At 42.4% G+C, this 27,530-nt stretch overlaps 2 protein-coding genes across 3 annotated transcripts in view; one reads left to right on the forward strand and one right to left on the reverse strand.

Annotated features, from left to right (window-relative positions):
* Positions 1 to 25,450, reverse strand: part of LOC138947212 (uncharacterized) — a 35,461-nt gene extending 10,011 nt beyond the window's left edge. The window contains exons 1-6 of one of the 2 annotated variants that reach the window (XM_070318644.1): positions 24,740 to 25,450; positions 14,107 to 14,649; positions 11,806 to 11,922; positions 8,634 to 8,783; positions 7,673 to 7,805; positions 6,201 to 6,487 (exon numbers count right to left, since the gene is read on the reverse strand). In XM_070318644.1, coding sequence (XP_070174745.1) covers positions 6,201 to 6,487; positions 7,673 to 7,805; positions 8,634 to 8,783; positions 11,806 to 11,922; positions 14,107 to 14,649; positions 24,740 to 24,769 — 1,260 coding nt within the window. In that variant the 5' untranslated portion in view covers positions 24,770 to 25,450. The remainder of the gene's footprint in view (positions 1 to 6,200; positions 6,488 to 7,672; positions 7,806 to 8,633; positions 8,784 to 11,805; positions 11,923 to 14,106; positions 14,650 to 24,739) is intronic. The other variant, XM_070318645.1, reaches the window with a different exon arrangement.
* LOC138947191 (uncharacterized) lies at positions 766 to 5,419 on the forward strand. Its single transcript, XM_070318628.1, has 2 exons — positions 766 to 4,715; positions 5,004 to 5,419. Exon 1 carries the CDS (start codon positions 1,317 to 1,319, stop codon positions 4,167 to 4,169), a length of 2,853 nt encoding a protein of 950 aa, XP_070174729.1. The 5' UTR covers positions 766 to 1,316; the 3' UTR covers positions 4,170 to 4,715; positions 5,004 to 5,419.
* Positions 25,451 to 27,530: the final 2,080 nt, after the last annotated feature.

The following is a 27,530-nucleotide window of genomic DNA, read 5'->3' on the forward strand; positions in this document are numbered from 1 at the left end:
AGTTAGATCTCGAAACGGAAAGGGTGAAAAAGGAGAGATCAGACGTTAAAGTTAGTCAGTCAGACAGTTCTAGACCTTTTCATCCAAAATTGCCTATGTTCGATGAAAACAAAGACGACATCGATGCATTTTTGTTTCGGTTTGAAACACACGCTTCAGCATGCGGCTGGGATAAGGGTAAATGGCCTGTCTACTTGGCTGCTTTATTGAAGGGTAGTGCCTTGTCGCTTTATCATTCAATTTCAGGAGAACAAACCCTTTCGTGGGATGTATTGAAGTCTCATCTTCTTCGTAAGTTCCAATGCACAGAGGAAGGTTTCAGAGAGCGTTTCAGAGCTGTTCGTCCCGAGATGGGAGAGTCATTTTTAGCGTTTTTAACGCGCTGTCGTCATTTGCTCAACCGATGGACTGAGTTGTCTGGTGTTTCCAACACTGCCGAAGGTTTACAGGACTTGTTTCTGCGTGAACAGATACTTCAGAGTTGTACAAAGGATTTGGCCGTGTTCTTGAGGGAACGTCAGCTGGGTGACGTATCTGCATTATGTGAAGCAGCTGAACTTTACCGTGAAGCTCATCCCAACAAAACCTTAGCACGGAAATCAGATGTTTCTATATTTTCAGCTGGAGTTGGCGTTGCAGATTCAGGGTTTAGCAACGGGGGCAGTGGTTCTCGAGGTTATCGAGGAGGCCGAGGTTCTTCGGGTACAGGTCGAGGTGAGTTTCGAGGACAACGCAGGGGTGCACGTAGAGGGACCATTAAACAGAGTGATGTCTGTAGGATCTGTGGGGGTCAAGGTCATTGGGCGAACCAGTGTGCTTCGTCTAAAAACTTTGCTGAAACATTTAGCTCCGCTGTTAGCGAACACGTTCTTGTTTCAGAGGGACAACCTGGCCTACATCTGGAAATAGGAACCATCAATGGTTTTTCAGGGACAATCTTGCGGGACACAGGATGCACTACTGCTGGTGTGAAACGGGCTTTAGTTCGTGATGATCAGTTCACAGGGCAGGAGCAGCGTTGTCGGTCTTTTGGGGGACACATTGAGACATTTCCCTTGGCTGAAGTGGTTGTGGACTCGCCTTATTTTGCAGGTGTTCTGACGTGTTGTGTCATTGACGATCCTGTGGCAGATCTTATTCTTGGGAACCTACCAGGTGTTGTTTCAGTATCTGGGGGATGTGTGGGCTCTATTGTTCCAGACGCTGTCGGACTAGTGACTACCAGGCTACAAACGGAGAAAGCCAAAGGTTCAGTGAGACCGTTAAAATCGGTACCTTGTGTTTTTACTGATGTAACTCCTGAGAAGTTAGCTGATATGCAAACCAAAGATGAATCACTTAAGAAGTGCTTCGAGCAAGTTCAGGAGGAATCGCAGGTCACAGATCAGAGCAAACCTTACTTCATCATGAAAGATGGGTTACTTCACAGAGCGTTTTGTGAAAAGACTGAGGTCGTCTTTCAAGTTGTTGTCCCTACTTCTTTGAGAGAACAAGTTCTCCATACCGCCCATGACGCTCTCATGTCGGGTCACTTCGGTACCAGAAGAACGTTAAAGAGGATCTTGACCCAATTTTTTTGGCCAGGCGTCAGGCGTGACGTAGGCAAGTATTGTAGAACGTGCGATGTGTGTCAGAAAACGTCTTCCAAGGGTCGCGTTCCCGCTGCTCCTCTTCAGAAGATGCCGCTTATCGACGTTCCTTTCAAGAAGATCTGTATTGACTTGGTCGGTCCTTTTAAACCTGTATCTTCGACTGGATTCCGGTACATTCTGACGATAGTGGATACAGCGACTCGTTTCCCCGAAGCAATTCCATTGAAGCAGATTGATACTATTTCTGTTGCCGAAGCACTGTTTTCAGTTTTCTCGAGGATGGGCTGTCCTCAGGTCATTGTCTCGGATTGTGGAACGCAGTTTGTTTCTGATCTCATGATGGAGATTTACAGACTTTTGGCAATCAAGTCGATCCACACTTCTCCTTACCATGCTCAAGCAAATGGGTTAGTCGAACGATTCAACGGAACTCTGAAGAGCATGTTGCAGAAGGTTGTCCAGGAGCGCCCAACTGACTGGGACAGGTACGTTCCTGCACTCCTGTTTGCGTATCGTGAACTTCCAAATGTCAGTACAGGGTTTTCTCCCTATGAGCTTCTCTTTGGGCGCGCTCCAAGAGGCCCAATGTCTATCTTAGCGGACTCATGGACAGGGAGGACTGATGGAGATGAAGCCAAACCTCTATATCAGTATGTCTTCGATTTGAAGAACAGAATCGCTGATACGTGTGCTCTAGCACAATCGAATGTTCGTGATGCTGCTCGTATTCACAAACATTACCATGACAGGAAGGCCAAACTTCGTACTTTTGTACCTGGGGATGAAGTTCTTGTACTCTTAACTGCTGACAGCAACAAGCTTCTCATGTGCTGGAAAGGTCCATTCAAAGTGATGGAGGTGGTTAGCCCTGTTGACTACCGCATTGACCTCAACGGCAAACACAAGGTGTTTCACGTCAACATGCTGAAGAAGTATGAGAGACGAGTTTTGACAGCAGCTGTTGCTGTGGGAAGAGAGTTAAGAACTGGTCCAGTTCCTGATGACCAGGAATTCTCAACATTGATGTCTGACTCTGATCAGAAGGCAGATGCGTGTTCGGATCACGTCTTGGATCCTGTTTGTGCTGTCGCTGTGTTGTCTCCTGAAATCGAGGATGAGGTTGTCTTACCGACAATTCCTGCAGTTACGGGTGAATCTGTCAAAGATGTTCACTACTCTGATGATCTTTCTCATTCAGGACGTACTGAACTGGAAACCGTTTTTCAGGAATTTTCTGAACTTCTTACAGACAAGCCGGGAGTTACAAAAGATGTCGATGACCACGTCATTCCTTTGACAAGCGAGTGTCCTGTATATAGGAAACCATACCCGTTGCCGTTTGCGTCTAGACAGACAGTTGAGAAGGAGATCAAATCCATGCTGGATTTAGGCGTCATAGAACCTTCGAAATCTGCGTACTCTTCGCCTATTGTCTTGGTGGCGAAAAGAGACGGATCAGTTCGTTTTTGCATAGATTTCCGCGCCTTGAACAAGATCACGCATTTTGATGCCGAGCCGATCCCTGACCCGGATGAGTTGTTTTGTAGTCTTGCTGGAGCAAACTTCTACACGAAGATTGACCTTGCAAAAGGCTATTGGCAGATTCCGATCAAGCCGGAAGATAGACATAAAACAGCTTTCCAAACTCCTCTTGGGTTGTTCCAATGGGTTAAAATGCCATTTGGACTGGTCTCAGCTCCAGCAACTTTTGCTCGGATGATGCGGAAGCTAAATCTAGCAGAGAACTCAGCAGTCAACTTTTACGATGACATTCTCATTGCTACGCAAACATGGTCAGACCACGTGAAGCAGGTTCGGGCTGTTCTGAGCAAGATGCTGAGATTTCGTCTCACTGCTCGACCATCCAAACTGTTTGCTGGGTTTTCTGAGTTGGAGTTCCTCGGACATGTTGTCGGTCGAGGATATCTCAAACCAGAGGACGGGAAGGTCAAGAAGATTTTGTCTGTGAATCGACCAACAACAAAGAAGCAGGTTCGTTCCCTGATGGGGTTGTTAAGTTACTACAGGCGATACGTTCCTAACTTTGCAACCTTGACAGCTCCTTTGACGGATCTAACCCGAGACGATCACGGCAAAACTATCACATGGACGGCAGAATGTGATTCTGCGCTGAAAGCTGTTCAGGAGGTGCTGTCTACCTTCCCTGTTCTTCTCTTGCCTGACCTGAGTCAAGATTTCGTTGTGAGAACTGATGCAAGTTCGACAGGTTTGGGTGCAGTTCTTCTGCAGGAAAAGGAGGGTCTTCTACATCCTGTTGCTTATGCCAGTCGAAAACTGCTTGATCGAGAGTCCAGGTACTCCACCATCGAACGTGAATGTCTTGCCATTGTTTGGGGACTCACAAAGTTCTCGCGCTACCTGCTTTGCCGGGAATTTGTCATACAGACGGATCACAGGCCACTCACATACATGGCGTCATGTAGGCTCAAGAACAGTCGTGTGATGCGTTGGGTGTTGTCTCTTCAGGAGTTCAAGTTCGTTGTTCAGCCGATTGCAGGCCAGTGCAATCAGTTTGCGGATTTGTTGTCTCGATCAGTCTGTGATCAAACTCTTTGAACAAGAAGAAAAATGGCCCTGGAAGTCAGATCTGTTTGTATAGGTACTGTATATACAAGTAGTGACGTTGACACTTTGAGTGGGATTTATTGTGTTAAATGCAATGTACTATCATGGATGATAACATTTGTATGGTGTTGAGTTAAGAAATGAGAAATCTTTTATGCAGCTTTCTACTTGAAGTGGGGGGCATTGTCAGATATGACATTTATGGGTTTTATGTATGAACATGTATGTAATATGAGTACTTAATTAATGATGAAATGATGCTGTTATTAGTATGCATTAATTGACAGAAGTAGACTCGTATTGCGAAAAACATTATTATTGATTCGCATGCCTGTTGGACCATGATTATGGGGCCTGTACTGTTACCTGTAGAGCCGAGTCTCCACGCACTCACGTGCAACAGGTGAAAAACCTGAATGTCCATTTTTTGTAAGGTGAGCTGTTAGACTTGTCGCCAGTCACCTAAGCTGTTAGCTTCACTTGCCCATTGAACATGTAAGAGGCAAGTCGGGGAAGATTCTTTGCTCGCGTGCTCAGGTAAACTATTTTTCATGATATGTTTTCGCTAAGGAACACTAGTATGTTTATGAATAAGCATTCTTCATATTCGCTGTTATGTTAACTTAAGTGTTCATTGTACTAGTTCTTAATCTGGATATTCTGAATAGTTGTTAATGCGTGGATAAATAACTCGGACATGGATGGGAATTGATATTAGTATTGACAGTAGTTATTTAAGAATTCGTGTGTGTGTGGTTGAATGATGAGTGAATTGCTGTGTGTGTTATGCCTATGGAAATACTGACTCAAGAATTACTTTCACAGGAGTCTTCCCAGAGACAGAAGACGGAATTCGCGAGAGCTTGTTTGACCATTCAAGCAGACGCATGAAGAGATGAAGATGCACGAAGCAGAGCGACGTGATCTACTAACCGGACTTTACGGACCACGCCAGGAGTCGCCGCGTCGGCTGGGTGATGGAGAAACAGAGATGAACTACACTACGCTGTTCTGGTGATGGGGTAACACATTAATTTACTCATCTAGAACCCTGGGCGTATTTTGTATATGTGTGTGAATCCTGAACGTTGATATATGTACATGCTTTACCAGTGAGCTATATAAACATATTGAGCTCCACGTATTTTCTTTTATTGTTGGAATGAATCGGAGGAGAATAACGAATGCGTATAAATGAAATAGTATCCTTCTGACTGACAGTCGGTATTTTAGATAATTCATTCCTGACACACACACACACACACACACACACATGTAAAATACTTCACCCTACTATCGCCATTTAGTTGATCATGAGTACTTTGTAAAATACTTCGCACACGCACGCACACACGCACACACACAGTAACACACACACGAACACACACACACACAAACACACACGTACACACACACACACACACACACACACACACACATAAACGCACACATATTAAAATACTTCACCCTACTACAGCCATTCAGTTGATCATGAGTACTCCGGCTGAGCCACAGTATTGTGGCGGAAGAGCACACACACACACACACACACACACACACACACACACACACACACACACACACACACACACACACACACACACACATAAACACACACACACATGTAAAATACTTCACCCTACTATCACCATTTAGTTGATCATGAGTACTTTGAAAAATACTTCGCACACGCACGCACACACACACACGAACACACACACACAAATTGTAAAATACGTCGCACACGCACGCAAACACGCACACACAGACACGAACACACACACACACACACACACACACACACACACACACACACACACACACACACATACATAAACGTACACATATTAAAATACTTCACCCTACTACAGCCATTCAGTTGATCATGAGTACTCCGGCTGAGCCACAGTATTGTGGCGGAAGAGCACACACACACACACACACACACACATACACACACACACACAAACACACACACACACACACACACACACACACACACACACATGTAAAATACTTCACCCTACTACCGCCATTCAGTAGATCATGAGTATTCCGGCTGAGCCACAGAATGGCGAAATACGGATTGTGGCGGAAGAGACGACAGAACTCCTTGACATGGTTCATCAAGATGAGATCAGTGGCAACACCTTTAAAGCAACTCCTGTGGTGAGAGAACAGCTCACTGTCCTTCTTCGCTGTCTCTACCGTGTTAGAGTAGTAGTGGGTAGGTTGATCAACGAAACCCTTTTTGGCGTAAGAGAAAATATTCAAAAAGGGGTCCTCTTCGTCCAGAAGCGTACGAAATCCTGTTGGGGGACAAACATTTGTGCAACGATTAGTCTGTTAGAAAATGAGTATCTTGTTTGTTTGTTTTTCTCAGTTATAAACGGACTGTTAAGCTTATAGTCGTCAAGAACATCAGCTATCCAAACAAAATGAAACTACATTACGACCACGACCCGGCTACGCTTGTTTTGAGCAGTTCAAACTAAGCGTAGGGAGAGCGTGCAGCTTCCCGGCCTAGCATATCCCACCCCGGCCAAACCACGCTCATGGAGATCCTCCCCCGCTTGGCCCACGATTGGCCAGGCTCTCAGACACTTTTCCATCGTAGAAGAAGCGGCGTCTATGTGTGACTGGGATTTTAGCATTAATATTTAGTGTCAAAGGACCCTCTAGTTGGAACACCTGTTGGGGACCCTGACAGAGTCCCTTGCAAAATTCCTTTAACTGGTTTTTTACATTTAGTCAATTTTTGACTAAATGTTTTGACATAGAGGGGGAATCGAGATGAGAGTCGTGGCGTATGTATGTGTGTGTGTGTGTGTGTGTGTGTGTGTGTGTGTGTGTGTGTGTGTGTGTGTGTGTGTGTGTGTGTGTGTGTGTGTGTGTGTGTGTGTGTGTGTAAAGTGATTCCGAGAAAACTATTAGACTATCTTCATGAAACTTCACATTGAGTTTCTGGGTATGATATCCCCAGACTTGTTTTTCTCCCGTATTTGGATAGATGCATTTGATGACGTCATATCCGGCTTTTAGTGAAAGTTGAGGCAGCACTGTCACACACTCATTTTTCAACCAAATTGATTGAAATTTTGGTCAAGCAATCTTCGACAAAGTCCGGACTATGGGATTGCATTTCAGCTCGTAAACTTAAAAATGTGTTAATTAGTTTGCTCATAAAAGTTGTCATTAAAATCGAATTTTCAGAAGCCGATTAAAAATTGATTGCATAGTATTCCTTATCTTCTCCTGAATTCAAAAATATATAGATATGTCGTGTTTACTCTAAAAATGAGCTCAAAATTAAAGAAAATAGGTTCAGTAAGTACATGCACTACGCGGTCGCATGCTTCGCGGAGACGAGCGTGACCCCGGGACGGGTAAGCCGAGACAGTCTAAATACACTGGTTTGTCGTGTTGATCATTTAGTTTGATACCGACTGCCTAAATGTTTTTATATCGATTCACGCGACTTGTTTTATTTATACCTTCATCAGCAAAGTCTTCCCACAGAAAGCGGAATCCCTGTCTGTCCATGTTCCTCTTGTGGCTCCATCCGACTTTTTCGGGTGTCGTGCCTGTCACCATGGCGAACACGTTGGGGAAGGTGTTATCGCCAACCTGTGTCAGAAAGATGTGTAGGGTAGTGAGTGATCAAGGCTGAAGCGAGGTACAATATTTAACTATGATATGAGTGCAGCATAATCGTGTTTGAAAACTCTTCTGATCACACAGAACCACCACCCCCTAACTCCCTTATAAACACACACACACACACACACACACACACACACACACACACGCACACACACACACACACATACACACACACATACACACATACACGCACACACACACACACACACGAAGAAGAAGAAGAAGAAGAAGAAGAAGAAGAAGAAGAAGAAGAAGAAGAAGAAGAAGAAGAAGAAGAAGAAGAAGAAGAAGAAGAAGAAGAAGAAGAAGAAGAAGAAGAAGAAGAAGAAGAAGAAGAAGAAGAAGAAGAAGAAGAAGAAGAAGAAGAAGAAGAAGAAGAAGAAGAAGAAGAAGAAGAAGAAGAAAAAGAAGAAGAAGAAGAAGAAGAAGAAGAAGAAGAAGAAGAAGAAGAAGAAGAAGAATGTGCTTTACCGTACCATGCTTTGCATATAATTATACTGTCAGAAGGCCAGAACAAAATATTTTCTTTCAAAAACCGCCTTTTACGGCATTCGAGAGAAACGACACCTACACCTACACCATTCAGCATGCCATAACTTCCTTGTTAGATGAAATAGGAGATCACAATTGACTATTTTGGTTCTTTCCAATGAGTTGTAACACTTGTTGCGTTTTAGCTTTTCTGATTTGTTTGGGTCAATTTCAACGCGGGAACATTGCTGACGTGTAAGATACTTCACCTTTAAAACAAAAACCACCATACAGTAAAATCAAAACGCCAATAAGTCTTACTTTTCCATAGTTGGTAAACTCGATGGCGCCCATCCGGTTCAACAGGAAGTGACGTGTGCGGTTCATGCTACGTATCATGTTGAACCGAGACATACTGTCCACACCCACGACCAAAACACTCATGTAGGCTGGGATGATTCTTCCTAGTTTCTGACCAAAAAATTTAAAAGATTAACCGTGAATTCAATATTGTATTTGATCATAAAATGGAGGTCATTTGGTGGATGGGGATGAAAGAAATAATACACATATGCACAACAATAACAAACCATATTGCTCCCCAAAGTGCGCGTCCCTGCGTCCTATACGCACTAGAAGCCGAAAACACGTACTAGAAATTGATGGAGGGGGTCCCGGGACGCACTAAACTTTAAAAGAGCGGGTCCTGGCACGCACTAAATTTCCTTTGTAGATACCGTATATATACTTGTTCAGACTGCAATCGACACTTCGCAGTACACTATACGTGACCACAGCGGACTACGGTCATTGTGAAAAAACCCAGTGCGTTCAGTTTCATTATATGAGTTCCACAGCTTGACTAAATGTAGTAATTTCGCCTTACGCGACTTGCTTTATTATCATTTATTCATTTAAAAAAAAAATTCCCCTCCCTCTGTCTGTCTGTCTCTCTGTCTCCCTGTCCCATCCCCATATTACCAAGGGCGACTTCTTGACCCCGTTAAGGTCAACACTTGTTATCACGGTTTTGAGCATACTGTCAGTTCTGTCCGGCTGACAGTGCTATAAACATTCACTGGATTGAAACATGTGTTCGTGAGTGAACATCCTTATGAAATGACCGGGGGAAAAGCCCAGAAAATAAATATAATAATTAAAATATAATAAAATTCCGTGTTGCGTCTGCTTTTTGTTGCCTTTTGTGTTTGTTTGTTCCTGATAAAGCTTACATAAGCGAAAATTCGTACTGTCTTGTGCTGTTCTTGTATCGGTGAGTACAGATATCTTTTGTTGTTTCGTTGCTTTTTCAAATTGTGAACAGCTCGCTTTCGCTCGCAGTTCACTATTTAAAAAAAACAACTCGTGTACATCTGGTATGACACAGCAAGCCATGTAGTATTCTCTATTTATTCATCCGGGATATATTTACTCATACCAACACACACACACACACACACACACACACACACACACACACACACACACACACACACACACACACACACACACACACACACACACACACACACACACACACACATGGTCATCAAAGCTGTGCTCTCGAGGAGATAGCTGTAAAATTCTGGATAGGCCCAGATCTGTGATCTTAAATGAATGCTACGTAAGCGCTTTGACAGACATTTAATCGGAGTCCACCGACTTGGCACGCAGAAATGAGACAAAATAGAGGAGAAATAAATCTTGTACCTGTGAGGGTGTGTCTAAAACACGAGGGGACACGCGGGGACACGCGGGGACACACGGGGACACACGGGGACGGTGAATTAGCACGCCGGGACGTTATATAATAACATTCTGACTATCCTTTATGTATTTCTAAAAAAAAAAATTAAAAAAAAATTATTAAATTATTTATTTATTAACATTTTTTTTCTTCTTTTTTTCAGAATGTTATAAAAAAAACGTCCCCCCGTGCTATTTCACCGTCCCCGCGTGTCCCCGCGTGCAGTTAAACTGTCCCCGCGTGTCCCCGCGTGTTTTAGACACACCGACCTGTGAAGCTATCACATAATGCATGGTTAGATTGTGTAGCGTGTACAATGTATGAACGTCACAGTCTCTGTTCCGGTACCATACACGCAGTTCGATGCGTTACCGCTTTCATTTCCCACAACTAAACGAAAGGAAAATGGGGCGGATATTTAAAAAGATGATCACATGTTCATTTCGTTAGGAAATCTAAACATCCGAAACCCTTTGGCTTTTACTTTGACAATCCACGTTTCACCTGCAAGCTGCGACCCATTCACCACTTTGATTTGTTACATGGGGAACAGTGTTATTTGTTACATGGGGAACAGTGTTATTTGTTACATGGGGAACAGTGTTATTTGTTACATGGGGAACAGTGTTATTTGTTACATGGGGAGCAGTGTTATTTGTTACATGGGGAACAGTGTTGTTTGTTACATGGGGAACAGTGTTATTTGTTACATGGGGAACAGTGTTATTTGTTACATGGGGAACAGTGTTATTTGTTACATGGGGAACAGTGTTATTTGTTACATGGGGAACAGTGTTATTTGTTACATGGGGAACAGTGTTATTTGTTACATGGGGAACAGTGTTATTTGTTACATGGGGAACAGTGTTATTTGTTACATGGGGAGCAGTGCTATTTGTTACATGGGGAGCAGTGTTACTTGTTACATGGGGAGCCGTGTTATTTGTTACCCAGCTGGCTGGGAAGGAAAACTTGTGACAATGATGACAATGTTTGTTCTCTCTGCATGTACAGATCATCTGTAGTCACCATTCGTGCACACTATTATCCTGAGCAAAAGCCAGACAGTATAGCAGCAAAGATAATGTTACGTTTGAAAGCATGATATGTGACGTTTTTAAAATCAGGCAAATTGACAGTATGAATACATCTGGTTATTTCGGTCTTTTGCGTGCATAGGGTTTTGTTTCCATGTTCGGTGATTTTGGTAACTTTTTAGAAATGCAAGTACTCTTGGAAGTTAATAAAACACAACAGTAATATATGAATTAACCAGACCTGTTTATACCCCCCCTTCCCCCAACATATAATTAAAACATGACAATGGACACACTGTTGACGGATGACAGTAATGCTTCCATGCAAAAGAGGACGGGTACACACCTACTCAAACACTCAATCACAAACATGCAAACACCTCCACCCACAGACAGACAGACAGGCAAACATATAAACAGGAGGCAAAGTGACAGACAGACCAACAGAAACACACATATGAACAGACACACACATACACAAACATACAAAACAAACAAGCAACAAATGCACGCTCACGCGCGTACACACATACACACACACATACGCACGCACGCACGCACGCACGCACGCACACACACACACACACACACACACACACACACACACACACACACACACACACACACAGACACATACACAATCACGCGCGCGCGCACGCAAAAAAAGGAATCTACGTAAAAAGTCTTGCAAATAAATTGAAGGGTGTACATTTTTCTTGTCTGGAGCGGAAGACCGTCTTTGGTGTCCGCGCATGCGTGTCTGCTGCTGTTTTTCGATTTCCGGTTTCTCCATCATGATAAAGTGAAAATGTTCATACAGTCTTTCCTGAAAACAAGCAAAACATATAACAGTTTCTGTGGATAAGACAGCAACCCCAAAACAGTAAATGAAGCTGACTTGTGCGCGCCATTGCACAAGTGTGACTTAACAAAGACATGGGTCATTTTTGCAGTTATTTGAGTTCAGCGAATATGTTCATAGTTGTTGTGCATGAACTGCGGTTTTCAATGAAAATTATTTGTGCAGAGATTGACAGGGGCGTGCCGTTTGAAAATGACTTAATGCACAGAAAGCTGTCAGGCAATAGTACTGTGTCCCAATGAACGTATGCTCTTACGCTGTGCAGAAGCCTGTGTGAATCTGTTGTGATGTTTGGAAGAAGAAAGGAGGATATCTTCAAATTAGCAGTAACTGTTGCATCTATGTAGCACTAAGATCCACTAACATAACCACAAACGTCTGATAACGAATATTTTATGTCATCACTTGGGAACATCTTTGAGAATCACTCAATAACACGTGCTGCAAGAAATATTATATTTTGACCAAAAAAAAGCAAATCCATATTATAGCGTGACAAGCGATGTCCTAAACGTCACCTTGACAGCGAAAACATCATAAAATTACACATTGACTTCAGATACAAGCATGCAAAAAAGCTACTGATTTTCTATAGTGACGCGAAAGAAAACACAAGCATGGTTTGCCAACAGAGACAACATCTTTCATACAGTAGAAAACATACTTAGTGTCTACTTAAGAGACATCAAACCAAATAAAATGATAATGGCATATCTGTCGAAAGATATGGGACTGAACTAGGTATTATCAAACAGCATGGAGGAGAAGAACAAGAAGAACAAGAACAACAAGTCGCGTAGGGCGAAATAACAACATTTAGTCAAGCTGTCGAACTCACAGAATGAAACTGAACGCACTGCATTTTTTCACCAAGACCGCATACTCGTAGTTTCGTCAGTCCACCGCTCGTGGCAAAGGCAGTGAAATCGACAAGCCAGAAAAGTGCGGTAATGGTCGCGCTGAGTAGGATAACACGCTTTTCTGTATCTCTATTCTTTTTAGCGTACTGAGTTTGTTTTTAATCCAAACATATCATATCTATATGTTTTTGGAATCAGGGACCGACAAGGAATAAGATTAAATTGTTTCTAAATCGATTTAGAACAATTAATTTTAATCATAATTTTCATATGTTTTTATTTTCAGAGCTTGTTTGCAATCCAACTATAACATATGTATATGTTTTGGGAATCAGAAAATGACGAAGAATAAGATGAAATTGTTTTTGGATCGTTAAAAAAAAAATTTCAATGACAAGTTTCCGATTTTTAATGTCTAAATTCATTAATTATTTTTAAGCCACCAAGCTGAAATGCATTACCAAAGTCCGGCCTTCATCGAAGATTGCTTTACCAAAATTTCAATCAATTTGATTAAAAAACGAGGGTGTGACAGTGCCGCCTCAACTTTTACAAAAAGCCGGATATGACGTCATCAAAGACATTTATCGAAAAAATAAAAACAAATATCCGGGGATATCATTCCCAGGAACTCTCATGTCAAATGTCATAAAGATCGGTCCAGTAGTTTAGTCTGAATCGCTCTACACACACACAGAGACAGACAGACAGACAGACAGACAGACAGACACAGACACACACACACACACACACACACACACACAGACACACACACACACACACACACACACACACACCACGACCCTCGTCTCGTAAAAAGAACAAGAAAAAGAAGAAGAAGCAGAAGAAGAAGAAGAAGAAGAAGAAGAAGAAGAAGAAGAAGAAGAAGAAGAAGAAGAAGAAGAAGAAGAAGAACAACAACAACAACAACAACAACAACAACAACAACAACAACAACAACAACAACTACAACCACAACAAAAAGAAGAAGAAGAAGAAGAAGAAGAAGAAGAAGAAGAAGAAGAAGAAGAAGAAGAAGAAGAAGAAGAAGAAGAAGAAGTGATCTGACCTGACCTGGTGTGAACAATTACAAAATGGGTCGTGGGTGACATATATTCATCTTCGTTTCGTTAAAAGAGCATCTGGCCGTGGCTGAATTGTATTTTCGTCAAGCCCCAGGTTACTTTTCTATGAATACCTTCAATGTCTGACAATGAAAAGACAAAGGAGTCCATAGCACATGCTCTAAGGAGGGGAGCATTGTATAGAGCTGCATGATGTTGCCTACCTTTCGCTTGCTGTTCCTCAGATAACACCTTACACGAATTCCGTCAGTCACCGTGTCAATATCCACTCTAGCCTTAAACACCCGCGGGTCAGACAAGGTCACCTTAGACTCCGACAATCTATTGATTGCCTGGAAGCTGCAGTTGACAATCTTCTCTTTCCAGCTTGCGACCAGACTTGTGTTCACGACGAGAGTTACTCCCCCTTCTACTCTGGTCAGCAGAGCCTCGTTGTCGTGGCAGGGAAATGGCGGCCACTTCTCCATGAACTTCATCGCTTCTAGGGAAAAGGGATGATAGTCTGGGATTCTGCATGCATTCTGGTTTTGTGCATGGCTGCTGGTTCTGTGATCAATCAACTGTGACGTCCGTTGTCGTTTTTGTAAATTCGGACGTGATTGCTTTGAAGATGAGTCGATGATATTCGTCGGCACGAAAGAAGTTAGTGGTTTTTTCCCATGTTGTACATTGAGATTTATGATGTAGTAAGCAGACAGAGTAAGAAGAGCAGCTACTGTGCAGACCCTGAGTCGGCTGCATCCTGTCTGCGAAAGAGATTGGATTTATTAATAAATACAATTCAAGTACATAACGACACAGTAATGAGACTGCCACGGACATAGATATACACACATACAGACAGACAATCCCGCATGAGTTAAAACGAATGATAGGCGAACGAGAGCACCTTTTTACTAGAAAAGACAGTGGCTTAATTATTAAGTCAATCAATCAATCAATATGAGGCTTATATCGCGCGTATTCCGTGGGTACAGTTCTAAGCGCAGGGTTGTTTTATTTATTTTTAATTTTTTTATGCAATTTATATCGCGCACATATTCAAGGCACAGGGATTTATTTATGCCGTGTGAGATGGAATTGTTTTACACAATACATCACGCATTCACATCGGCCAGCAGATCGCAGCCATTTCGGCGCATATCCTACTTTTCACGGCCTATTATTCCAAGTCACACGGGTATTTTGGTGGACATTTTTATCTATGCCTATACAATTTTGCCAGGAAAGACCCTTTTGTCAATCGTGGGATCTTTAACGTGCACACCCCAATGTAGTGTACAACGAAGGGACCTCGGTTTTTCGTCTCATCCGAAAGACTAGCACTTGAACCCACCACCTAGGTTAGGAAAGGGGGGAGAAAACTGCTAACGCCCTGACCCAGGGTCGAACTCGCAACCTCTCGCTTCCGAGCGCAAGTGCGTTACCACTCGGCCACCCAGTCCACTTAATTATTAAGTGACAATTTCGTATAAATACAGGGTACGTCAAAAAGAATCTTGTTGCTCTTATATCGTATTTAGTAAGTGAAGTACACCAAACGTATATACATACCATTGCACAGAACAACATTTATTGTCATCATTTTCACGAGTTTTCATTCACAAGCACCTGGGAAATAAATCTCATGTTCCCCAGGCAATAAATCCCCGGTTACCATAGTTGCAGGAAGCAGGTTATTAACAGCTATTGTGTTTTCAGCGTAGCAATAGGGCCCGATATTTAGACGAGACAAGTATAATGCCGACGAGTCGAAGACGAGTCGCATTATACTTGTTCGAGTCTAAATATCGGACCCTATTGCTACGATGAAAACACAATAGCGTTTATATAGCTATTCTGACATTAAATTCTGTGTTAAAATCATGTTTTTGTCAGCAACAAGGACCAGAATGGTCCATGTCGTTGATTGCAGACGACGGTTCCCTTTCTGCATGAAGCCACGGAAATAACCGAACATTGAAAAACCCACGGACATGTATTACGGAGAAAACTCAAGATAACCGGATGCTTAGCATTACGTCAATATCTTAGGAATCATATGACGTCATGACGTATCGTGCTTGCCTACGTAGATTGTAGTGTTCGAAAGTCTGACTTCCGTTGGGAATTCGCGTGGTGAAGACTGCGGTAAATCTGTAGATGATAAGAGAACAAGGATTGTCTCAGAAGAAACGACGAAATGTTTAAGACCGGTAACTTCATTTCAACATTGCACTACACAATGGACGTTCTATGTGACAGGAGAGTTTGCTGATTTTGTGTTAAACATTGGTGATTGGAGAGATCGTCTGCAAAAATCAGAGATAGGTCGCTTCAGATTGCAGCTTCTGGAAATTTGCAAGGTTTGCTGCCAGTTAAAGAACTGGAGTTTTACACGTAATGTATGTCATGTACAGTAAGCAACAACAAAAACACACACAAAGCAAATTGCATCGTCTGTCGACTAGCCACAGACACAAGCCTGGCGAGGTATGCGTGTACTTTATACACGTGGAAGAAACCGGAACCATGCGTCTTTGTTATTGCCGATATCGTTTGGATATCGGCAAAAATGGCCAACTTTCGTAGCGTTATGCTTTGATGATCGGAAAAGGGATGTGTGAGACCATCCAATCACAGCCCCCGAATCCCCCCACGTGTCCATCAGAATAGCTATATACATGGATAATCAAAAGCAAACCCAATAGAAACGCTCGGGGATTCTTCGGCTCTTTTCATTGGTGTTTCCCCAGACCTAAACAGACGACACGACACTGCTTTGCAAAGTTCCAAAAACGAACTGGCAAACTGGCAAAAGTAAACTACTTCATGAAAGGTCATACATTCATCAAAAACAAATGAAACCTAACGATATGTTTTGTCTTCTTACAGAGTCATGGAGTGCGTGTGTCTGTGTTTCGATACACAGACGTTCGGAGAAACACGAACGTCAAGTTCAAGTAAAACGACCCCTGACACACACATTTTGACCCGTGCACAAGACTTTGTATCGATAAACGAAGCACAAATAAGAAACAATAATAAAAGCAAAGAAAATAGCAACAAGATATGCAAACATCTAACAAAGCCGAGCAAGCAGAATGACAGGTCTAATGAAAAACAAAGAGGTACTGAGTCGGAAACAAGATCGCGATTCTTTCCTTCGCTGCACGACACAAATCTTCTGTGACCTTTGACCAAACGTAGCTTCCACATTCGATCACTCAGCTTAATATTTACAACAGAAAGCCGAGGGGGTGGAATACCGAGATGAACCTACAGAACTGTGCATCCTCAAACCTGACATATTCATCGCAACATTTAATGAACTCAAAAACACAGAAAGTTGCTTTCACTCGCCAGCTTTGATTGCCAGTGGTTATCAAACCGGGACTCGTGTGGTTATCAGCACGGAACCCGTGTTTCAAAGCATGGCTCCCTGTGTTGATTGTGCACTTATTTTCTCACTACCAAAATGATGACAAAAACGATGTTTGGTGGTTTGTTGACAGACCAGCTTTTTTGTCGGTCCTCGGGGGGCATATCGACTTTTGTTTCATAAATATTGACCGCGGCATTCGGCCTTGGTCAATAAATATGAAACAAAAGACGATATGCTTCCCCTCGGACCGACAAAAAAGCTGGTCTGTCAACAAACCATCAAACATCTTATAATGTCTGTGTGCAAGGAAGCTAAAAAGCAAGGTTGCAATGAGAACAGTTTTTACGGAACGCTAGTATTTTGTACCCAAGGCACAGCTTGGCAACTTTTACATACGAGAAGAAAGAAAAATCATTTATCTATCCAGAACAGGTTGTTTTGTTTTGCTATCTTGCGTATCTCTTGTGTTATGTCAGTTCTGCTGATGCAGGTGTTGAGCGCATGAGCAGTAGAAAACGAGAGGCTTTTGCGTTCATTTTGAGGGGTACCAGTACAAAAAGCGCTATATTTCAGCAATGCCTAAATGGATTGCTTCAAAACTTTCAGGATCTTAGGTCTACATACGAGACGTACGTCCAGTAAAATTTCGCATCGTTACAGATATTTGTTGAGATGAAAAGCAATCTTCCGGAAAATGTTTTAAAACGTGTCATCAATTTAAAGGTTTACATAAAAAAAATCATGACTTTGCATGCGTACAGACAAATACATGTTACAAATACTGCCAAAGTTTCATATAAATACAATCACTAGTTTACGTTTCCTAGTCCTGTAAACACGATCAAATATTTTTGGAGGATTGCAGTGCGACAGCCATGTCCAGTCATCCGTGACCGCAGCATGTTTTGAGAGGCATTCAGCGATAACCCCTGTCAATAGCAATCAGCCTAAACGTCCCGATTATTTCTTGTGTGTTTACATGGCTAGCAAATGTCCGTCAGTCGTCACACTCGAATGAAACTTTGGCAGTTCTTTTAACAACCATTTGTCTGTATGCATGCAAAGTCATGAATTTTTAGGATGTAAATTCACAAACCTGTGGCGGGTTTAAAACATTTTCCGGAAGAGTGCATAACATCTGAGTACAAGCATGTAGTGATCCAATTTTACCCAGAGTAAGTCTCGTATGTAGACTTTAGCTCCTGAAAGTTTCGATTTAATCCATTTAAGCATTGCTGAAATATAGCGCTTTTTGTCATGGTACCCCTAAAAATGGACGCAAAATCCTCTCGTTATCTACTGCTCATGCGTTGCACACCTGCATCAGTAGTAGAACTGACATAATACAAGAGATACGCAAGATAGCAAAATAAAACAACCTGTTGTGGATAGATAAATGATTTTTCTTTCTTCTCGAATGTAAAAGTTGCCAAGCTGTGCCTATTCTGAATTTTTGTCGATTTTTTGTTTGGTACCTGACGTTATTGTCAGGTCGATTTGGGGGGTACCCTTACTTCGGTGGCGGTCACGTAATACTTAAAACAGAAATCTTTGATCCAAAATATGTTCAAGGTAGCCAAGTAAAGGGTCTTTAATGGCATATAAAGTTTGAATAAAATGACACGGGAATGAATGTTTTAGTTGGGGTACGAAAATGGGTGCAATAATATATTTGCTCAGTTTAGTATTATACAACTTTCTAATGAACGTAGTCACTGAATACTTTCTTTCTTTCTTTCTTTATTTGGTGTTTAACGTCGTTTTCAACCATTCAAGGTTATATCGCGACGGGGAAAGGGGGGAGATGGGATAGGGGAAAGGGGGGAGATGGGATAGAGCCACTTGTTAATTGTTTCTTGTTCACAAAAGCACTAATCAAAAAAATGCTCCAGGGGCTTGCAACGTAGTACAATATATGACCTTACTGGGAGAATGCAAGTTTCCAGTACAAAGGACTTAACATTTCTTACATACTGCTTGACTAAAATCTTTACAAACATTGACTATATTCTACACAAGAAACACTTAACAAGGGTAAAAGGAGAAACAGAACCGTTAGTCGCCTCTTACGACATGCTGGGTAGCATCGGGTAAATTCTTTCTCGTCCCAACCAATATGGGACTCCCCCTAACCCGCGGGGGGTGTCACTGGATACTGCAGTCCTTCATTCTATTCTGTTACTTACTTGGCGTGTACTTTTTGGTCTTCTGGACGGCACATACATCACTACTAATTAGAAACCGGCCAAAGTCGTCGGAAAAAAAAGTCGTTGAAGTGAATTATCGACTCTGAGATTAAATGTTTACAATCGTTTTTCCTAGAAATATGAGTCGAAAAAAGCAATTGTTATATTGATAAAACAAGCTGCAACAATTTCGCGGTGCTGTACGCTTGGGTTTTGATTGCAAATGGTGCGGCCGTACTCTGTTTTCTGCAGTGAACGAGGTTCATATATAGAGATTACACAACGTCATCGAGTGAGGGACCGAAAAATATTGAAACTCGAGGATGATTTTTTTGTGGTATCAACCGAGACCGTAGGTCGAGGTTGATACCACACAAAAAAATCATCCGAGAGTTTCAATATTTGTTGGTCCCTCACAAGATGACGTTTGTGTAATTTGTGTATACAATGATCAACGACAAAGACAAAAATTAAAACAAAAACAACACGAACTCTTTTCCATCGAGGAATGGTGGAAGGAAAATAGTGTGGCGTGTCTTTGGTTTTAGTGGCTTACAAAATGGTATTCGTGAATAAAGTTTCGATTCTTTTATTTTGATTTTGAAAGAAAAAATTAGAGCCGACACAATGCAAACCTGGAAATCACGGTAGAAGCCACTTTCGCGTTCAGTTTGCTTGATCAAGAACTTGTGCGACAGCCATTGTGTAACCAGGAAGTGACGTATCTTTAGCTACACTTGACGTCATTTCAACCTTTTAGAGAGAGAGAGAGAGAGAGAGAGAGTGAGAGAAAGAGAGAGAGAGAGAGTGAGTGAGTGAGAGAGAGAGGGAGAGTGAGAGAGTGAGAGAGAGAGAGAGAGAGAGAGAGAGAGAGAGAGAGAGAGAGAGAACACGCATAGTTGATTAACGCAAATTTATTGCAATGAAACAAACAAGAACACGAACACTTTCTTTGCTTGAAATATAAATTCGTTCCAGTTTATCTTGGATTCTTGTCATTGGGCCTCATCAACTTAGGAGTAAAAAAAAGAAAAAAAAACAACCACACACACGTACACAACTTAATGTAACTGAATGGAATTTGGTGCTCTGCAACTGAAGACGAAGAAGAAACTCATTGCGGCATTGTGAAATTGAAATTGAAAACTCCTCCATGAGTGGGCGCATCAAAGGTCACTGCTGGCTGGCGGAGTGTGTTTCCGCCTGAGGCCGAGGCACTGGAATCTGCGTCATCAGTAGTTGACGTCATAGCTCCCAACTTTGAGACTGTGCAAGTGCGCGTGGTTGACAGAATTCGGGAAACTTGCAGTTGCTGGTTGTCGGACATTTTCGCGTAACTGAGTACAGACTGAATGTTTTTATGTCCTGATTTCTCCATTATATGGGTTGGGGGAACTCCAGAATCATTGAGCTTCTGTAGCAGCGTCTTCCTCGCCGAGGTACCCGAGATTCGTTTACTTGTGGTGGAAGATATCTCGGACGCGGCCGCCATTTCTTTCATCAAACTGCCGATTGTGTTCACTCCCATCGGCATTGCACGAAACCATTGTTTGCCTGGTTTCGGATCATGGACGCATGTGAGGTAGAACGGATAGTTGGAGCCGCATGTTTCTGCAGGGCGAAGAGAGGCATATTTCTCGAAGATCTTCACAGGGCACCGCTCAGGGTTTTCAACATCTTCATACGCTCGCGGTTTTGCCCTGACATCCTGCCTGGAGACCCCTGTTCTTGTTTTCGTGGTTCGCTCGTTGAATTCCAAGAAGCGGTGGCCACTGCTGTCCATCTGAACAGTTACGTCGGACCAGCACATCTGGCGATGTTCGGTTCTTGCCCGCATTCCAAAGTGGAGGCAGTTCAACCACCACAGGGTGTTGATTATGGCTCTTGGTGTGGACACTCCCAACTGACCAGAGTCCCACAGTGTTTCCACCTCTTCGTCCGTTAGTGCACACGCTCTTTGAGGTAAGTTTCCTTTCCCTGCTGATTTCAGCTTTTTTTGTTTGCTTTTTGCAACTGCTCGAACGTTTTCAAACAGCGTATCATTGCTGGAAAAAATCTTGCCTTTTCCGTTCGCTGCCATGTGCCGATCGACGGCGGACAGAAATCCTCGAATCGTACCTGGTTCATATTCATCTCCATCTTCGCGTTTCACCGTTGTAAGAAACTTGACAAGAATGTTTGCAACAAGTTTTGGATCCTCAATTTTCCCTATATCAGCTGATATCATCTGTTTTGCAAACTCTTCGGTTTGAAGAATGAAATCTGAAATCAGCCGTATCACATGTTCAGTTTTTCTTTTGGTGTTGGCGTTTTCTGTATCGGTGATGAGAGCGTTCACATCGTCATCAGTCACTTTCTCGAATCTCCTTTTTTTGGGCGCAGCGGCCATTAAATTTTCGTCCTCTTCATTGAAGTCTTCTAAGAAAAGGTCGCTTATCAAATCAAAATCGCCGTCCATCTTGACGAACGAACGTTGGTGTGTGAATACACAACCGGAAATAGATCTAGATCTAAATTGATCTCTATGACCCGTGCCTTGATACCATTGAGATCATAGGAGATGCACAGCAGTGCCGATACCAGGTTTCTTTAGCTTCACTTTAAAATGATATCAGAACGATAGTTATTCACTTGAAAGTGAACACAGGAGAGTTGTATACTACACAATCCATGAATTCACCTGACAACCGCTGGCCATTCGGAGTAGTATTTTTTGTCATACATACAGGGTACGTCGAACAAGAATGAAATTGGTCTGATGGTGTACTTAGCAAATGAAGTACATGCCAAACTTCCTGAAGTTATACATCGTTGCACAGATCAACAGTTTATATGTTTTTGTGTTTTTGTGGCAAAAAAAGCAAGGTTCTAAGTTGAAATCTTTTACGGAACGCTCGTATTTTTCAAGGCAAAACACACCCTTCAAAATGTGTGAGTGAAGGGTGGGGGTGGGGGTGTATATGAGTGTGTGTGTGTGTGTGTGTGTGTGTGTGTGTGTGTGTGTGTGTGTGTGTGTGTTGAAACCAAACAGAAAGAATTTAAGTTACACCAAGGGAAATAGTTTTAAAACCAGGGACATATCGATTACAAGCGGTAATGAATGGAAACCGGCCAAAGTCGTTGAAGTGTATTATCGACTCTGAGATTAAATATTTACAATCGTTTTCCCTAGTTAATACAGTGTTCTAGATGATGGAACGTGTCATTCTGATAATCATCGCTCCACGGCTATCGCCAGTTTCTCTCTGACAGCATGCTAAATTATTGCGCGAATCTATCAAAACAAGAATACAGAGTTATCTGCCATATGTTTTTCGCGAGCACTGATCTGAATTTGAGATCAGTGTTCGCGAGACGAAAATGATTGCAGATTGACCGACTTCGACAGTGATCTCCGTTCTGTTCTTCACAGTTATGATAAAGACATCGTTCTAAGGTCAAAACAAGTCGAAATTTTGAGACTGCTGTCGGAAGGAGACCGTGATATATGGTTGCATCACTCTCAACTGGTTACAGAAAAAATCGTCTGCACCGGCACGCACCCAAGCAAAAGTTCATTATCACGTGACACTTTAGAGTTGTTTGCACAGTATATATATACATCCGCGAAAGATAGCTTGTTTGAAACTGTCTTACATATCAATTCCTTTGTAATTTAAAAATTACACAACACCATGAAAAATCATTATCGACGATCGCGAATCTGCTTATATCCATAACACATTACGAAAAGATCTAAATATGTAAAAAAAATCGATTTACTCTCCAGAGAATGAAAACCAAGGCATCCTGTCAGGGATAGAATGAGACCCGAAGGGAAGTAACTCATTTTTGACCTGAGTTCAGGATGGGAACGTGTAGCAAAGACCTGTACGCGTACGTGTAGATATTGCGTCACCCGTGACTCACTTTTTTTCTCCAATGTTCCAAACCATACGTTGTTTTGCTCCCACCAAGACTGAAGATCTTGGCAAACGCGTGACGTAAAAACTAGATTTGATGACGTTACCCGTACACGTTCCCGTACACGTGCTGAAAAGTTCCGCATCTAGATCTGTCTAATGTGAGTCGAAAAACGCAAGTGTGTCTGTGTGTATCTGATCTGGATGTTGAAACAAAAACAACAAGTATTTAAATTACGCCAGAGGATGTATTTGTTAAACCAGGGACATATTCCTTAAAGGTGGATATGACCTTTACCCAACTGATCAAGTTTATACATTTTTTGGGAACATTACCATCTACCAACTCTTCTACCTAATGTCAGGATAATTTGACAATTGCACTATCAAGCTCGACGGCAATCACGATTACGAACTAGTATTGGACATGTTTTGATGTTCTAATGAACGCAATCACTGAATACTGCATTATTTTGAGTTCTTTCCTTCAACTTTCTGAGCAATCAATTTGTGGTGTTCCGGATTTCAGATATACAATCGAACCCATGTATAACATCTATAACAATAACAATAACAATAACAACACGTTATCGTCTATTAAAATGAATACATTAAAACGGAAATGTCCCTCGACGCATCTAACCTGCTGGTCAACGATTCTAAATTACGCATTATAATAAGAATTATTTGGACACTCAAAAAGAGAGAAACACATAAAACACATAAGCTATTATATTATATTAACCAGCGCATGTTCATCTTGCAATTACACCTGACTTATTGTCCTGTCAACTTCTATACTAACCGTAAACAAAACCCACTAGTCAGATACGTTATAGTGCAGATCTTTGTGATGAGGCCGTGTATGGTAAAACCAGTTATATAACTGGTAGGGCCATCCATTCCCATATCATATTCAGCAAGCAGGATGATTTTACATGAGGTAGTTTCTAAACCGTGAAACGTACATCACAGACACCCGGCCGTCACAACCAAATCTATACCAAAAAAACCGTTTTCTCACTAAAATCTACCAACAAAATCAGAACAGCTAAAACGGAACAAGTTTTCATGTCGTCGGAAAGAACAAGCAAACTTATATCGAAAACAGTCAGTTGTGTTCACCTATCTTGTCCAACAATGACGTGTGTGCGTGCGTGTGTGCGTGCGCGCGTTCGCGCGCGCTTGTGTGTGTGTGTGTGTGTGTGTGTGTGTGTGTGCGTGTGTGTGTATGTGTGTGTGTGTGCGTGTGTATGTGTGTGTGCTTGCGTGTGTGTGTGTGTGTGTGTTTGTGAAGAATTTTTCTTTCAATTTTTAACACTTCCGATTACACATATTTTCATCTTTTTTTCTCAATCTTTAACGTTACTGAAATTCAACTTACCTTCAGGCGAATACGGTGTGAGACAGACATCTAAATACAAACGTGTTGCCCTGACATGCACACGCGAAGTAAATATGTCTGGCAGATACGGAGTCAGAGTGTGAACGACACCCGGTGTGGAAGATATTTATTTGTCAAACCGCGCAAAATACTATGGTAGGCGATTTGCACCACGTCAGCATCAAATTTGCATATGTGACCGTGGAACATTTTGTTCAAGTAAAACCACCAATGGGATACGTCCTTTGGGCAGGAAATTTCAAATCAGTAACTGTGTGACGATAGCGCTATGTTTCGAGTTGTCCTGTACGAAAAGATGGCGGCCATGTCAATACAACCTCTGTTTCCACTGACTTTATCCCACCAATCACAAAGCGCTATAGAGATCAACAAGATGGTCTGGAAGCAGATTGTCTGCTATAGACCACAGGGTGTGCACTTGCATCGTTCAGTTGTGCTATCTCAAGAAGTGCACAATGCAATTCAACAATGCTCTGCCTTGCAATTTTTTTTTTTTTAACAAGAAAGGCATGTTGTTGGAACGTTATATTTATCACAAAACAAAGCGTTACGTTCACTGATCTTCGTCCCAGCGGCCTTTTAAGTGAACAGACAAACAAACACTTGAAATACAGAAAATAAACTTATCTGACAAATTGTCCAGAAGCTCGCTCGGAAGACACAAGCAAGACATCTCGACATCTCGCGTTTGTCTGTCAGTCTACTGAAAACACCACTGGGTCGACGTACTGTCAATGCAACGTTTGTCTGTCAGTCTACTGAAAACACCACTGGGTCGACGTACTGTCAATGCAACGTTTGTCTGTCAGTCTACTGAAAACACCACTGGGTCGACGTACTGTCAATGCAACGTTTGTCTGTCAGTCTACTGAAAACACCACTGGGTCGACGTACTGTAAATGCAACGTTTGTCTGTCAGTCTACTGAAAACACCACTGGGTCGACGTACTGTAAATGCAACGTTTGTCTGTCAGTCTACTGAAAACACCACTGGGTCGACGTACTGTAAATGCAACGTTTGTCTGTCAGTCTACTGAAAACACCACTGGGTCGACGTACTGTCAATGCAACGTTTGTCTGTCAGTCTACTGAAAACACCACTGGGTCGACGTACTGTAAATGCAACGTTTGTCTGTCAGTCTACTGAAAACACCACTGGGTCGACGTACTGTAAATGCAACGTTTGTCTGTCAGTCTACTGAAAACACCACTGGGTCGACGTACTGTAAATGCAACGTTTGTCTGTCAGTCTACTGAAAACACCACTGGGTCGACGTACTGTAAATGCAACGTTTGTCTGTCAGTCTACTGAAAACACCACTGGGTCGACGTACTGTCAATGCAACGTTTGTCTGTCAGTCTACTGAAAACACCACTGGGTCGACGTACTGTCAATGCAACGTTTGTCTGTCAGTCTACTGAAAACACCACTGGGTCGACGTACTGTAAATGCAACGTTTGTCTGTCAGTCTACTGAAAACACCACTGGGTCGACGTACTGTCAATGCAACGTTTGTCTGTCAGTCTACTGAAAACACCACTGGGTCGACGTACTGTAAATGCAACGTTTGTCTGTCAGTCTACTGAAAACACCACTGGGTCGACGTACTGTCAATGCAACGTTTGTCTGTCAGTCTACTGAAAACACCACTGGGTCGACGTACTGTAAATGCAACGTTTGTCTGTCAGTCTACTGAAAACACCACTGGGTCGACGTACTGTAAATGCAACGTTTGTCTGTCAGTCTACTGAAAACACCACTGGGTCGACGTACTGTAAATGCAACGTTTGTCTGTCAGTCTACTGAAAACACCACTGGGTCGACGTACTGTAAATGCAACGTTTGTCTGTCAGTCTACTGAAAACACCACTGGGTCGACGTACTGTCAATGCAACGTTTGTCTGTCAGTCTACTGAAAACACCACTGGGTCGACGTACTGTAAATGCAACGTTTGTCTGTCAGTCTACTGAAAACACCACTGGGTCGACGTACTGTCAATGCAACGTTTGTCTGTCAGTCTACTGAAAACACCACTGGGTCGACGTACTGTCAATGCAACGTTTGTCTGTCAGTCTACTGAAAACACCACTGGGTCGACGTACTGTAAATGCAACGTTTGTCTGTCAGTCTACTGAAAACACCACTGGGTCGACGTACTGTAAATGCAACGTTTGTCTGTCAGTCTACTGAAAACACCACTGGGTCGACGTACTGTAAATGCAACGTTTGTCTGTCAGTCTACTGAAAACACCACTGGGTCGACGTACTGTCAATGCAACGTTTGTCTGTCAGTCTACTGAAAACACCACTGGGTCGACGTACTGTAAATGCAACGTTTGTCTGTCAGTCTACTGAAAACACCACTGGGTCGACGTACTGTAAATGCAACGTTTGTCTGTCAGTCTACTGAAAACACCACTGGGTCGACGTACTGTAAATGCAACGTTTGTCTGTCAGTCTACTGAAAACACCACTGGGTCGACGTACTGTAAATGCAACGTTTGTCTGTCAGTCTACTGAAAACACCACTGGGTCGACGTACTGTAAATGCAACGTTTGTCTGTCAGTCTACTGAAAAGACCACTGGGTCGACGTACTGTCAATGCAACGTTTGTCTGTCAGTCTACTGAAAACACCACTGGGTCGACGTACTGTAAATGCAACGTTTGTCTGTCAGTCTACTGAAAACACCACTGGGTCGACGTACTGTAAATGCAACGTTTGTCTGTCAGTCTACTGAAAACACCACTGGGTCGACGTACTGTAAA

Source organism: Littorina saxatilis, linkage group LG14 (genome assembly GCF_037325665.1).
Source record: "Littorina saxatilis isolate snail1 linkage group LG14, US_GU_Lsax_2.0, whole genome shotgun sequence".
NCBI classification, from domain to species: domain Eukaryota; kingdom Metazoa; phylum Mollusca; class Gastropoda; order Littorinimorpha; family Littorinidae; genus Littorina; species Littorina saxatilis.

Coding starts and splice junctions, on each gene's coding strand:
- LOC138947191 (XM_070318628.1), top strand. CDS start 1,317: ATGCAAACCAAAGATGAATCACTTAAGAAGTGCTTCGAGCAAGTTCAG.